The 13,821-nt window shown below is 43.8% G+C and overlaps 1 protein-coding gene across 2 annotated transcripts in view; it reads right to left on the bottom strand.

The window, feature by feature from the left end:
* Nucleotides 1-13,821, bottom strand: part of as3mt (arsenite methyltransferase) — a 37,287-nt gene that overhangs the window by 16,083 nt on the left and 7,383 nt on the right. For both annotated transcript variants that reach the window (XM_059947055.1, XM_059947054.1), the window contains exons 4-10: nt 13,498-13,648; nt 10,738-10,874; nt 7,993-8,062; nt 6,608-6,689; nt 5,907-6,038; nt 3,750-3,892; nt 2,134-2,268 (exon numbers count right to left, since the gene is read on the bottom strand). In XM_059947055.1, coding sequence (XP_059803038.1) covers nt 2,134-2,268; nt 3,750-3,892; nt 5,907-6,038; nt 6,608-6,689; nt 7,993-8,062; nt 10,738-10,874; nt 13,498-13,648 — 850 coding nt within the window. The remainder of the gene's footprint in view (nt 1-2,133; nt 2,269-3,749; nt 3,893-5,906; nt 6,039-6,607; nt 6,690-7,992; nt 8,063-10,737; nt 10,875-13,497; nt 13,649-13,821) is intronic.

The following is a 13,821-nucleotide window of genomic DNA, read 5'->3' as shown; positions in this document are numbered from 1 at the left end:
ATCCTTCTTCTCCCTACCCGCCCCCCCCCCCACCTCACTGTGATCAGACTCCGGAACCAGTCACTATCCCGATGGTGCTGCCACGTTCTCAGGCTCTTCTCTCCACTGCTCTTGGTTACTTCAGCATTTCTTAGGACTGAACTACAAACTTTGCACCATCCTGTTGTTTTTCCACTCACCGCTGCGTTTATTATTGTATTTATGTGGACAGCATGGCACCACAACAGCTGGCGTAATGCTTTAAGCCATTAATAATAGGGGTGCAATTCCCACCAGCTCGTACGTTCTCCCCACAACTGCCAGTTTCCTCCAGCTGCTTCAGCTTCTTCCCACATTCAGGTTAGTAATTTGAAGACGTGCTCTGTTGGCGCTGGACTCACAGGGACACTTGCAAATGGCCCCAGCACATCCTTGGACCGTGTTGATTGTTAATACAAATGGTTCACTTCACTGTTTGCTTCAACGTACATGTGACAAACAAAGCTATTGTTTATCTTCATCTTCCTAGTCAGTAGATGCCTGGTCCAGATCACCATAAGCTATCCTCTGTTCTACAGTATCTCAGTAATTGATTTATCGCCCAATCCACTTCTCCAAAAGAAAAACGGAAATTCTCACTTGATACAACACACACAAAATACTGGTGGAACGCAGCAGGACAGGCAGCATCTATAGGGAGAAGCACTGTCGACGTTTCAGGCCGAGACCCCTGTTAGTCCTGACGAAGGGTCTGGGCCCGAAACGTCGACAGTGCTTCTCCCCATAGATGCTGCCTGGCCTGCTGTGTTCCACCAGCATTTTGTGTGTGTTGTTCGAATTTCCAGCATCTGCAGATTTCCTCGTGAATTCTCACTTGATGTTTCTTTTTGTATCAGAAATATAAACAGAACAATCAAATAATTACAACCGAGAGGAACAAAATTCTATGAATAGCATCCAGCACACACTGAAGATTTTCAGTTTTCTGTGTTCAAGAAAGCCATCTGGTAGGTGAACTTCCTTCCACTCTTAGCCTCCAGCCTTTTGATTATACATATGATGTGGCAAGGACAAAATTCATTGGCCATTCCTGGTAGTCTGAGAACGCAGTGTAGAGCCGTCTCCTTGGACTCTACATCTGCATGATGAAGGTACTTCTAGTGTCTCTCTAACCTTCACTATTGGCCTTCATAGATCAAAGAACTGAGCACAGGAAATAGGATATTATGTCAAAGTTGTACGAGGCATTGATAAGGCTTAATTTGGAGTATCGTGTGCAGCTTTAGTCACCTGCTATAGGAAAGATGTAAATAAGACTGAAATAGTGCAGAGGAAATTTTAAAGGATGTTGCCAGACTGGAAGACCGGAGTAATAAAGTCTCAGGAAAGACTGAATAGATTAGGACTTTATTCTCTAAACGTAGAAGACTGAGAGGGTATTTGATAGAGGTATACAAAATAACAAGGTTATTTAACATGGTTTTTCCACTATGGTTGGGTGAGACTAGAACTAGAGGTCACTGGTTAAGGGTGAGAGGTGAAATGTTTAAGAACATCATGAGGAGAAACTTCTTTGGGTTAGGGTTTGGCGATGAGAGTGTGGAATGAGCTGCCACCAGTAAGTGGTGGAAGCAACTTTGATTTCAGCATTTAAGAGAAGTTTGGATAGGTACATGAATGGGGGGGGGTTATGGTCCGGGTAAAGAACAATGTGACTAGGCAATTTAAGTGGTTCGGCATGGGCTAGATGGGCCAAAAGGTCTGTTTCTGTACTGCAGTTTTCTATGACTCTATTGAAACACACTCTTGAATTGGATTCTCATTCAGTCCAGTATAAGCCCAATGTCATTCAAAATGCTACTTTGCCCTGTGTCACGATGTCTTTCTGTCCCTCCTGCTGAAATAATACTCAGTTCTGTCTCAGTACCTTGTTATGTCAGGAATTTGGAAGCAGCAAAATTAAGGAATATCTGCATATTTCCAGGTCAAGGTGGTGAGTGATGTTGGAGGGGATCTTTATTGATGCACCATAAGAAACACACTATCTGGGTAGAGGTGGTCAGCACAGCCCTATTACTTGCACAGATTTCTCTTGACTACTTTAATTAACATGGAAAACCAAGCGACCTTGTTTTGAATGTTGGACGGATTTACCTGTGACTCAGTGGGTGGGCATTCTGCAGAGCCGGGAGACACTTTGGCAAGTGACTGAATAGTGAAATCATCTGCAAATCGGGAGCTGTTGAGAATCGCTGCAGTTTCCTCGTCCACAACCACAGTCTGTCCTTCCTGGTCAAGAGAATGAGAAGACACTGATTCAATGCTCGCCGACTGGAAAAGACACCCATCTGCACTGCTTACCGCAAGGCACGCCAGGAAATTACACAAGTATATGAGAGAAGAGGGAACAGAAAGAGCTGATGAAAGGTAGGTGAAATAGGAACAATGAACAGATAAACCAATATTGTGGACCAAAGGGCCTGTTTCTGTGATACTCTGTGAAAGCATCCTGACTGGTTTGCATTTTGGTCTGGTACAGTGATTCAAATGCGCAGGAATGATGAAGCTGCAGATAGTAGCGGACTCTGCCCAATACATCCCTCCCCGTCATTGGTAGTATCTACTGGAGGTGCTTCTTCAAGAAGGCAACATCCATCATCAAAGGTCCCCACAACTGAGCCACAACATCATCTTACAGCTACTGTCAGGCAGGAAGTCCTACACCACCAGGTTCATGAACTACTACTTCCCTTCAGCCACTGGGTTCTCAAACCAACCAGCAGAACCCTGGTGGAGGACTTCGTCAAATGGTGCGAGCTGAATCATCTGCAGCTCAACATCAGTAAGACAAACGAGATGGTGATGGACTTTAGGAAGACTAAGCCTGCACTGCTCCTTGTTACTATTGATGGTGAGGACGTGGATGGGGTGAGGTGCTACAAGGTCCTGGGGCTGCACCTGGATGACAGACTTGAGTGGAGCACCAACACAGAGGCTGTGTACAAGAAGGGCCAGAGACGCCTCTACTCCATGAGGAGACTGAGGTCCTTTGGAGTACGCAGGCCTCTCCTTCACATGCTCTACCAGTCTGTTGTCACCAGTACAATCTTCTATGTGGTGGTGCGCTGGGGCAATGGCATCAACATGGGTGATGCCAACAGGCTCAATAAACTGATTAGAAAGGCCCGCTCTGTTATAGGAGTCAAACTGGACACACTGGAGGCCGTGGTAGAACAAAGGACCCTACGGAAAATCCTGGCAATTCTAGACAATGTTTCTTACCCTTTGCGTGTCACCTTGGCTGAACAGAGGAACACTTTTAAATCATAGACTAAGACAACTGCACTGCTCCAAAGGGCACGATATGATGTCATTCTTACCCTCGGCCATTAGGCTCTATGATGAGTCAACCTATAGCCGGGGAAGTGATGAACCCCTCCTGTTAGACTGTTTGAGTTAACTTAATTTTAGTCTTCCTTCTTGTCTCTCTTCTAATATCTGTATATCCGTGCATTTGTTATGCTACTGTGACACTGCAATTTCTTCTGGGATCAATAAAGTATTTATCTAATCACTAAAATTTTGCAACATTATGACCACTTTGCACTAAAACAGAGATAAGATGGGATATTTTGCTGAAACACTTTCCATATATTTCCACTTTCACCTGATGATTTTGTGACTTTGAACTCTCCTTATCCAAGTCAAAAAACACCCAGTTCTCGGACATGAATCCCTTGAAAAGCTAGAGCTTCGAACTTGTATCTTACATTAAACGTGTAATTGACGTCGAACTCCAGTTTCTCTGTGCAGCCCATGATGGAGCCGTTGTAACTTACGCGGCTTTTCTCTCTCGCAGTGCCGGCTGGGATTTTGAACAGTCGGCATGTGACAGAAACAAACTTGTAGCCATCTGCAGAAAGTTTGAAAAGTTAAAATGAGCTCCACTAAATACTGTAGTAGAGAGTTGGTACAGGCAGCTGGAGGCCGAAAGGCTCTTTGTGCTTTACAATACTGAATCAATCACTTCAATGTTAACGTGCAAAGCTCAGTCTGGTGCTTAAAGTCAGCCGGAATGTTAGTGAGATGCTTAAACTGATGTTAATGTTTCACCGCAGATACAAGGTCAAGGTGTCACAACACTGACATAACATAATTGAATGATAAAGCACAAAAAGCCATTCAGCCCACAGGTACCTGTACTAGCTCTCTGTTAGTTATCCAATTAATCCCAATTTCCTGATTTTTTTCCCCATAAACTGCACTCCTAAATCCTCGTCAATAAGGTGGCCTGAAAAGACTGTTCCTGTGCTTAACTGTTCTATCGACAGGTGTACTGTTGAAAGCATCCTGACTGGTTGTATCATGGTCTGGTATAGCGATTCGAGTGTGCAGGAATGTAAGAAGCCACACAGTGTAGTGGACTCGGCCCAATAGATCACGGGCACATCCCTCTCTACCATCGGAAGCATGTACATGAAACAATGCTTCAAGGAGATAACATCAAAAATCCTCACTATCCTCACTTCTCACAGCTACATTTGGGCAGGAGATACAGAGGTCTGAAATCCCACGTCACCAGCTTCAAGAAAAACTACTTTCCCTCAATTACTTGTTCCTTGAACCAACCTGCACAGACCTGATCATTGCAAGTTTAGCAACACTACAACCACTTAAATCACTTTATCCTAAAATGGTCTTTGTTTTGTTCTTATTCTGTTCTTTCTTGTAAAAACTGCACACAGTGTGTTTCTCTTGTGAATGTCGTGCCTGTGATGCTGCTGCTAATGAGGTTTTCATTGCCTCTGTGCAGATGACAATAAACATTTTAATGTCAATACTCAATAGTCTCTGAACGGCTGGAGCCAGGATTGAGAATGCTCTGGGTTGGGATACAACAGAAACTGGGATCGGGAATGCTGAGAAATCAGGAAAATGATCAACTGCTCCTTCTTCCTGGAATCTCCATACCAGCCCTACATACGCACCTTCACTGGAGAGACTGCCAGGATTCAAGGTGACACTCACCACCACTTTTTGAACTGCGGCGTTTACCAGCAATGCCCAAATCACAAAAAAAATTTAAAATCTTAAGAATTTTGAGAAGATTCTCTTTGATTGATGCCACAAGAATGCAGAATGCATTAATCCTTGCATTAACCCTGAACTCTTCCGCAACCTTTCCTCAATTTATCTAAATACATCATGGTTTTAAAACCGTCCCTTCTCAGCCTTGGAGAACTACTGTCCCTCCTGTCTGCCAAAGTAATCAAATCTCCATCACCTCATCCCTCTGGACACCCACAGCCTGACTTTTATCACCTTATCAACCCCAATGCTCAAACACTGGTTTTGGACTTACCATTAAACTAATCTCTGATCAACCCTTGCCTACTCCCCATCCCTAATCCCAAAACCTCATGCCCTCTGCTCAATATTTTTGCACCTCATTCTTCATCCTTGTGAACAACTTTGCTGGCAATGCCTTTAACTACCTGGCTCCCACACTCCAAACTTTCTTCCAAATCCCCTCAAGGTCCTTCCTGACACCTGCTCCTTCATCACTCTCTCCATTATCACCTATCGGTTAAATCCAATCCCCTCTCTGCTTCAGGATGTGGGATCTACCTCTTGCCCAATGGTAGCAGCAAGGAGAGGACCTGGCTGGGATGAGGGGGTCTTTAATGATGGATGCTGCTTTCTTGGGACGTCACTCCATGTAAGTGTACTCGACGGTGGGGAGGACTTTGCCTATGATGAACCGGGCTGTATCCACCACTATCTGTATCTTTTTCTGTTCCTGGGCATTTTGTTTTCATACCAGGCCATGATGCGACCAGTTAAGATACAATCATTAAACAATTTTCCATATCAAAGTGAATAATGTGCAGACACAAACAGATGTTGAAGTCTCTTTGATTACTTACCAATTAACTTCTGGAGTTCTTCATTGTCCATGGGGACCTTGGTGGCACTGACCAGCCGTGGAGCACTGAACCCCACCTTCTCCACAATTTTGAGAAACTCTTTCCACGAGAGAGCTCCACCCAGACACTCACCTGAAGGAAAATCATTCGACAAATTACATTCTTTCAGTTCCTGATGGCCACTCAGCAGATTGTTGTGTTGCCAACCAGCAGTACCAGATCTCCACCCAAAGCTCTCTAGACCTAACAGCAGCAGGCCAGTCCTCCCCCTTGTATAGGCACAGAGAGAGACATCGAGCTCGGAAGCACATTACGCATCCAGAACAACAGGGTACGGCATGGTAACATAGCAGTTAGCAGAACACTTTCAAGCACCAGCAATCGGGGTTCAATCCTATTACTGCCTGTAAGGAGTTTGTATGTTCTTCCTGTGACCACATGGGCTTCCTTCGGGTGCTCCTGTTTCCTTCCACACAGACGTTTGGGTTAGGATTAGAACGTTGTGGGCATGGTATGCTTGTGCCAGAAGGGTGGTGAAAGATACAGGCTCCCCCCACCACATATTCATTGGTTTGACCTGATCTCACTGTACGTTTCAATGTATGTCACAAATTAAGCCAAGCTAACCACTTAATATTCCTCAGAAACAATAAATGGTATTGGCATTGTGTTTGTGTTACTTATGAATATTTTCCACTTACCCCACAAAACCTTGTGCTTTCTGATAGATTCTGGCAGTTCAGAGTCAGCATAGATATCACTGAAGTACATCTCACCACCATCCTGACAATGAGAAAATCAATTCCTGTAAGGTCCATAACATCCGATGCATTCCACTCTTTAGGAATTGAATCAGTCTGTGTTGTGGAGTTATCATGAAGTCAGTAACTAAAAACTGTCTTGTCATTCTCCAGATCCTTCTGGGGAACGAGTCAACCCTTACACACTCGTGAACACACCACCCCCTGGACACTGGTCCTGGCAGAGATAACCCGCCTCTCATTCCATCCCTATACCAAGATCTGCTGCATCCCAGCTACCTCATCCCTCCCCTACAGGAGCCCTGACATTCCTGTTGTCTGTGAGTCCGTGAGCCTAACGGAGGCTGGAGGCCTGTCCGGGTCTGTGTGCGCGAGTAGGTGGGAGAGGTGCAGGGGACTGTTTTGCTGCTGTTTGCTGTGCTCTCCAGGTGTAGCCTCACCAAAGGTGGTAGGAGCACACGGGTGGCACGCAAGTAATGAATACCCTGCCTCCGCCGAGGTCTCGTCAATACGGACAGCGAGCTCTCCGTCAGTCGGGGTGGAGCATGGATGTCGTGTGCCAGTTGTCTAAGTGATACGCAAGCCACGGCAGCACAATATGGAGAGCAAGCCACATAGCAGGCTCCCCGTCTCCATGCAGCTGACAAATCCAAGAGAACTGCAGAGACTGACAGTTTGGCACCAGCAGTGTCACAAGAGTTGCCAGTCAGCGTTGAACTCAATGTAGGGACTTAAGCTCTGGATATTTCTTCGAGGTGTACTCCCAAAGCCTTCCTCAACCTATACCTATTCCTTTAGTATAGCCGCAAAGCAGCGGAGGTTTCAGAGCAGAGTTTTCCTTCTCCTAGATCAACTGCCAACCACGGCTAACAAGACCTATCTGCCCCAAGCAACTGGTTTGAAGGTGCCTGTAACCTGCTTTTGCTCCTTCTCCTGTCAGTAGAAACAGTTCTGCCAGGCGTGAAGGCCAGGAGTTGGACTTGGCTGTCAGATTTGCACAGCACTGGGAGAACTTAAAAGGTAATGGGAACGTGTCTCCATTACCACCCGCAGCTATAACAGCCTTAAAGAACTACTCACTATTTACCTGTGCTGTGCACTACATGCAGTTTAGAACTGTATTTTATTAACATATTTATGGTAACATTTTGTTTTAGGTGCTGTGTGTGGGAGTTCTGCGGTCCAGTGGAACGTTGTTTTGTTTGGTTGTATATATGCACAGTCTGATGACAACAAACTTGAACATGAAATAAAAACTTTTCAGTCTCTTAATACTCCTGACAATAATTTAAAAAAAAACAGCATGACTAATACTAAACAGGTACCTTTAACACTCGATAGGCCTCTTCCAGCACAGCTGTTTTATCTGGCGATAAGTTTATTACGCAATTTGATCTGAAAAGAAAAATTATGAAAGCCCTTAACCTGCGTACGTAGAGAATTCGAGCAGCAGAAAGTTACACCAACTGTATTCGTAACCAGCAGTATCAGTGTTCTACGGTACTCATGGATCCCAAATCAATCGAGACTGATAGTGAAGGGACTATCCCAGTCAGTGTTTAAAGCATCACACCAGAACCACAGTAGCTGCAAATGCATCCACAAGCTTAACATGAGGGATTAAATCCTTCAATTTATTTTATTGCATTAAACACCTTGAAGCAATCAGTGGAAATCCACAGGAATGCATTGATTATGAAGAGCAAACACGAGGAAATCTGCAAATGCTGGAAATTCAAACAACACACACAAAATGCTGGTGGAACACAGTAGGTCAGGCAGCATCGATAAGGAGAAACACTGTCGATGTTTCGGGCCAAGGCCCTTCGTTGGGACTAACTGAAAGGAAAGATAGTAAGATAGTAAGGAGGGGGAATGCGAAAACCCTCCCCCCACTACTTTCAAATCTCTCACTATCTTGCCTTTCAGTCAGTCCTGACGAAGGGTCTCGGCCCGAAATGTCGACAGTGCTTCTCCCTATAGATGCTGCCTGGCCTGCTGTGTCCCACCAGCATTTTGTGTGTGTTCATTGATTATAAATCTCATTTGCTTCACAGTCAAAAGGTTTAATAACATTACCCTCCTAAACCCAAAAATATCCGCGGTCTGTAATAACATTTCTACAATAACACAGCATAGCAGCTAGGGTAAGATTTTACAGTGTCAGTGATCAGAGTTCAATCCCACTACTGTGTAAGGAGTTTTACATTCTCCCCATGATGGCATGGGTTTCTTCTCAGTGTTCCAGTTTCTTCCCACATTGTGGGCAATGTTGTCTCTGGAAGCATGGCAACATCTGTGGGTTGTCCCCAACACATCCCCAGACTGTGCTGGTCACTGATGTAAATGATGCATTTCACATCTTTCAATATTTCAATGTGCCTGTGACAAATAAAGCTAATGTTTTTTTTTAAATCATCTTTAAATCTGTGGAATTCATTGCCAAAGACAGCTGCTCAGGACAAGTCATTGAGGATATTTAAGGTAAGGTTGATAGGATCTTGATTAGTAAGGGTGTCAAAGGCTACGGGGAGAAGGCATTGAGAGGGTTAATAAATAATAAATAAATCAGTCGGATTTGAATGGCAGAGCAGACACTGTGGGCAAATGGCCTAATTCTGCTCCTTTTGTCTTATTGTCTACATCAAATAGACAAATACTATAAATCCATCATTAATCTACCGCAAAAAAATGCAAACACCAACAGCAGCTTGCGAAGAAATAATTTTGTCAATCCTATTTTACAGAGAGATGAACAGAATTGTGGATACAATGGACATCTCTGTCGCTCTCTCAGCAAATTCCTGCCATTACTTATCTCATCCATCGCCTGTTTAGAGTTAAACAACACCAGTGGGCTGTGTTAGAATCCAAGGAATGGTAGTGGATGCGTTAGGAGGGGCACAACACTGCACAGAGGTATAAAGCTTGCAGTCATCTGAAACTGTTTCCCAAAGCCACATACTGTAGCACTACAGCACAGAAACAGGCCCTCCTGCCCATCTAGTCCATGCCAAACCATTACTCTGTCTAGTCCCATCAACCCACACCTAAGCCATAGCTCTTCATACACCTCCTATTTATGTACTTAACTAAACTTCTCTGAAATGTTAAAATCAAACTGAGAACCAACTCTTCTGCTGGCAGCTCATTTAACACATTCACCACCCGCTGAGTGAGGATCCTCCCCTCAGGTTTCAACTAAATATCTCACCTTTCACACTTAACCTATAATCCCCAGTTCTAGTTTCAGCCAATCTCTGTGGAAAAAGCATTTACCATATCCATGCTTCTCACAATTTAGTGTACCTCTACCAAATCTCCTTTCTCCTACACTCCAAGAAAAAAGTCCACACCTATTCAACCTTACCCTATAAGCCAGGTCTTCAATTCCCGGCAACATCCTTGTAAATTTTCTCTGTATTCTTTCAACTTTGTTTACATCTTTCTGAAGGTAGGTGACCAGAACTGCACACTATTCTCCAAATTAGACCTCACCAACATCTTATACAATTTCAACACCCTAACTCCTGCACTTAATACTTTGATTTGTGAAGGGCAATATGCCAAAAGCTTTCTTCACAACCTGTGACACCTCTTTTAAAGAATTATGGATCTGTAATCCCAGATCCTTCTTGTCCAAAATGTCACAGTGAACACAGCGACGTGCTTCAGGCTGCTTACAAAACTTCTAAATATACCTCTTTTGAATTACTCTCTGTGCCATCTGCAGCATGTAATTTTCCTTTAAGCAACATACTTTTGATTTTTCAAATTTCAAACAAGTTATAGGGTTGGATACGGTGACATATGCACTCTGATAATAAACTCTGAACTCTATTCTCCTCTCATTCTCCTACTCTCAGGGCAAAAAGGGGCCAATTTGCCACATTTTCCAAGTGTTCCTTCTGGGGAAAACAACTCAGTTGTTGAAAAAGGGGGAAGCTCCCATGATTAAAAAAAATTATATAACCCACAGAATTACTTTGATCCTAGGCAGCTCAAGGATAAAAGCCAGGAAGGTTAAACTACAAAATACCAGAAGAAATAAAGTTACTTTTTAAACATACATAATAATATCAAAGGTACTGTCTTTCAATCCAACATCACCAAGGTTTTCAATGTATCCTTGAAGGAAATCCACATTGGGTTTACTGAAGCCAAACTTCTTCGTGTGATAGTCAACAAACTTCTTTGCCAGTTGTATCTGCAGGACAAAATCAACAGGTAGACGAGAACGTTCCTCATAGTGAAAAGTTTCCAACCTAAGTTATATATCAAAACATTATACATTAAAAGGCATAAATTGAGTGGACAGCCAGAATTTTTTTTTTACCTCAGGGCAGAAATGGCTAATATGAGGAGCAGAACTTTAAGGTAATTGGAGGAAAGTATGGGGAGGGGGGGATGCTCTTAGATAGGCACATGGATGAAAGAAAAATGAAGGGCTATGTAAGAGGGAAGAGTTAGATTGCAAGTTCAGAAGTTCAAAGTAAACTTATTTTCCAAATTACATATACGTCACCATGTACAACATTCAATAAATCCATGACAGAACAATACCCATAATAGAATCAATGAAAGACCGCACCAACTTAAGTGCTCATGCAATGTGCAAAAGGCAACAAACTGCGCAAATACAAAAAGAAATAATAATAATAAATAAATAATCAATAACTATTGAAAACTTGAGATGAAGAGTCCTCGAAAGTGGGTTGTGGGAACATTTCTGTGATGGGGGCAAATGAAGTTGAGTGAAGTTATCTCCTTTGGTTCCAGAGGCTGATGTGAGGAGCAGTAACGGTTACTGACAGGTAATAATAACTCATTCCACTGTATGTTTGAATTGATCCTAGTGTAGGATAAAAGGAGACTGGCACAACATTGTGGGCCAAAGGGCCCGTACTATGCTGAAATGTTTTATGTTCTAAAACGGTCAAGTAAAACATAAGACTCTGAAAGACCTCACAGTCTTTTTACAACCGATGAGAAAGTATGAAGTCCTGTGACTATTGCCAGCCAACTAGAGCACAGATAGGATCCATAATTATAAGATTTGGGGCTAGTGGTGGGTAAATGACAAGACACCAGAGCAAAGTCGTAGTCTTTCCCAAAGTAATGCTGTGGGATTCGTCATCTCCACTGAGGGAGCAGCTTCAGGTTTCAGCTGAAAGTCTGGAGGGCAAAGCTTAAGGGTGGTCCAGAGATAGAAAGCTGAAGAATTCATCAGTAGAGGCCTGAAGGTGGAGTCTGCAGCTCCGGGCCAGAGACTGGAAGTTGGAGGCCTGATGTCTGAGACCAGTGACAGGAGGCTCCAAGGCCTGTCTTGTTCTGTGCTGTGCTCTGCACCGTGCCACGTTGCTCTGATGGACATGGTGGGAATATTATGTTGGCACCAGAACACATGGCGACACTCGGATGCTGTCCCCGTGCCCTCTTTTGTTGTTAACGCAAACAACTCATTCCACTGTCCGTTTGATACACTTGATAAATACATTTCCATCTGAATCCGAACATCAGAACGTCAGACTAGTTTTTGTTGAGTCTGCAGTGGGACCAGGACTCTCAATGTCCTGGTTCTGAATACAGCCCTGATCAACACTCACATAAGAAACTGTAAGCTTCGGGTCTCTTTCGCAGTGTTAACGGAGAATAACGACTTGTTCTTGTACAGCTGGAAGCCACAACGCTGCAATTCTGAAGGTGACACAGTGAAGGCACTGGGATGAAGTGGTTAGGAAAGATACCAGGCCAAAAGGACAAGGTGAGGCAGACAAATCTGTTCAGATCAAGTGGAACAGCCTTCAAGTTTAGAAGGTCACAGAAATAATTTCCCTTCAGCCTTCTGCCCGAACAAGCAGAGCCTCAGAAATAGAACTGAGGGCTCCCAATCACTTTCAGATTTATTCACCATATGTACGTGGAAACATACAATGAAGTACATCAGCTGTGTTGTAACACTGAGGAATGTGCAGGGGGTTGCTGGCACGTGTGCACAGCACATAGTATACCCACAATGCTCAGGAGAACACAGAATCGCACCCACACCCTCTCTTTTCCTCTGCAAGTGTGGTTTAATTACTTCAATGTCCTACTCCGCAAGTGCTTCGTTTTCCAACATTTATCTAAATCCTTCTTGAAAGATTACCATTGTATCTACCTCAGTCCATTCAGGTAGGGCATAACTATCTGCCCTGGTCACTGGCTGCTCTGTGCGTCCCTGTTCTTGGAGAAACAGAACACAGAACAGTACAGCACAGGAACTGCGTTTCCCCACCGATGTCCGCGTCAAACACAATGCCAGATTAAATTAAACCTCTTCTGCCCGTGCATCATCCGTATCTCTCCATTCACTACATATTCATGTCTATCAGCCCCTTAAACACCACTGTCATATCTGCTTCCACCACGACCTTCAGCAGTCTGTTCCATTTTCTTCCCCTTTAAACCTTCCCCCTCTCAGCTTAAATGTTTAAAGGTTCATTTAGTATCAGAGAATGTATACAGTATACAACCTGAAAATCATACTCTTCACAGACATCCAAGAAACAAGAACCCCATAATTTTATAAACTCTCATGATTCTACAAACTTCTAACATGTCTATCCTCAGCCTCTGACGCCCTGGAGAAAACAACACAAGTTTGTCCATCCTCTCCTTATAGCTCCCACCACGTCTTCTGCACCCTCTCCAAAGCCTCTACGAATTTCCTAGAGCAGAGAAGATGCTTCCTACGGTGGGGGTATCCAGAACTAGAGGGCACAGCCTCAAAACTGAGGGGCGACCTTTTAGAACAGAGGTAATGGAAAGACCAGAAATGCATGCCTTACCTGCCCATCAGTCATGTCTATCCCAGTCACGTGGCCCTTTTCCCCGACCAGTTTGCTGAGCATATAGCAGTCCCGGCCACTCCCACTTCCCAAATCCAGGATCCAACAATTCTCCAAGCTTTCAGGAATCACGAGTCCACATCCGTAATACCTGTCAAATATCACAGAGGCAATAACAAATAAATCCGTTACCTGAAAGAGGAGTGGAAACAGGATTGCAGAGCAAAGTTCCAAAGACCTTGGGGAAGTATTGGAGAAACTTCAGAATAATTTCAAAATAAATTGTTACCATACTTGTTACCTTATTCTGTACTACCTTGAGAT

Source organism: Hypanus sabinus, chromosome 22 (assembly GCF_030144855.1).
Source record: "Hypanus sabinus isolate sHypSab1 chromosome 22, sHypSab1.hap1, whole genome shotgun sequence".
NCBI classification, from domain to species: domain Eukaryota; kingdom Metazoa; phylum Chordata; class Chondrichthyes; order Myliobatiformes; family Dasyatidae; genus Hypanus; species Hypanus sabinus.
This window is presented reverse-complemented; position numbering and strand designations above follow the sequence as displayed.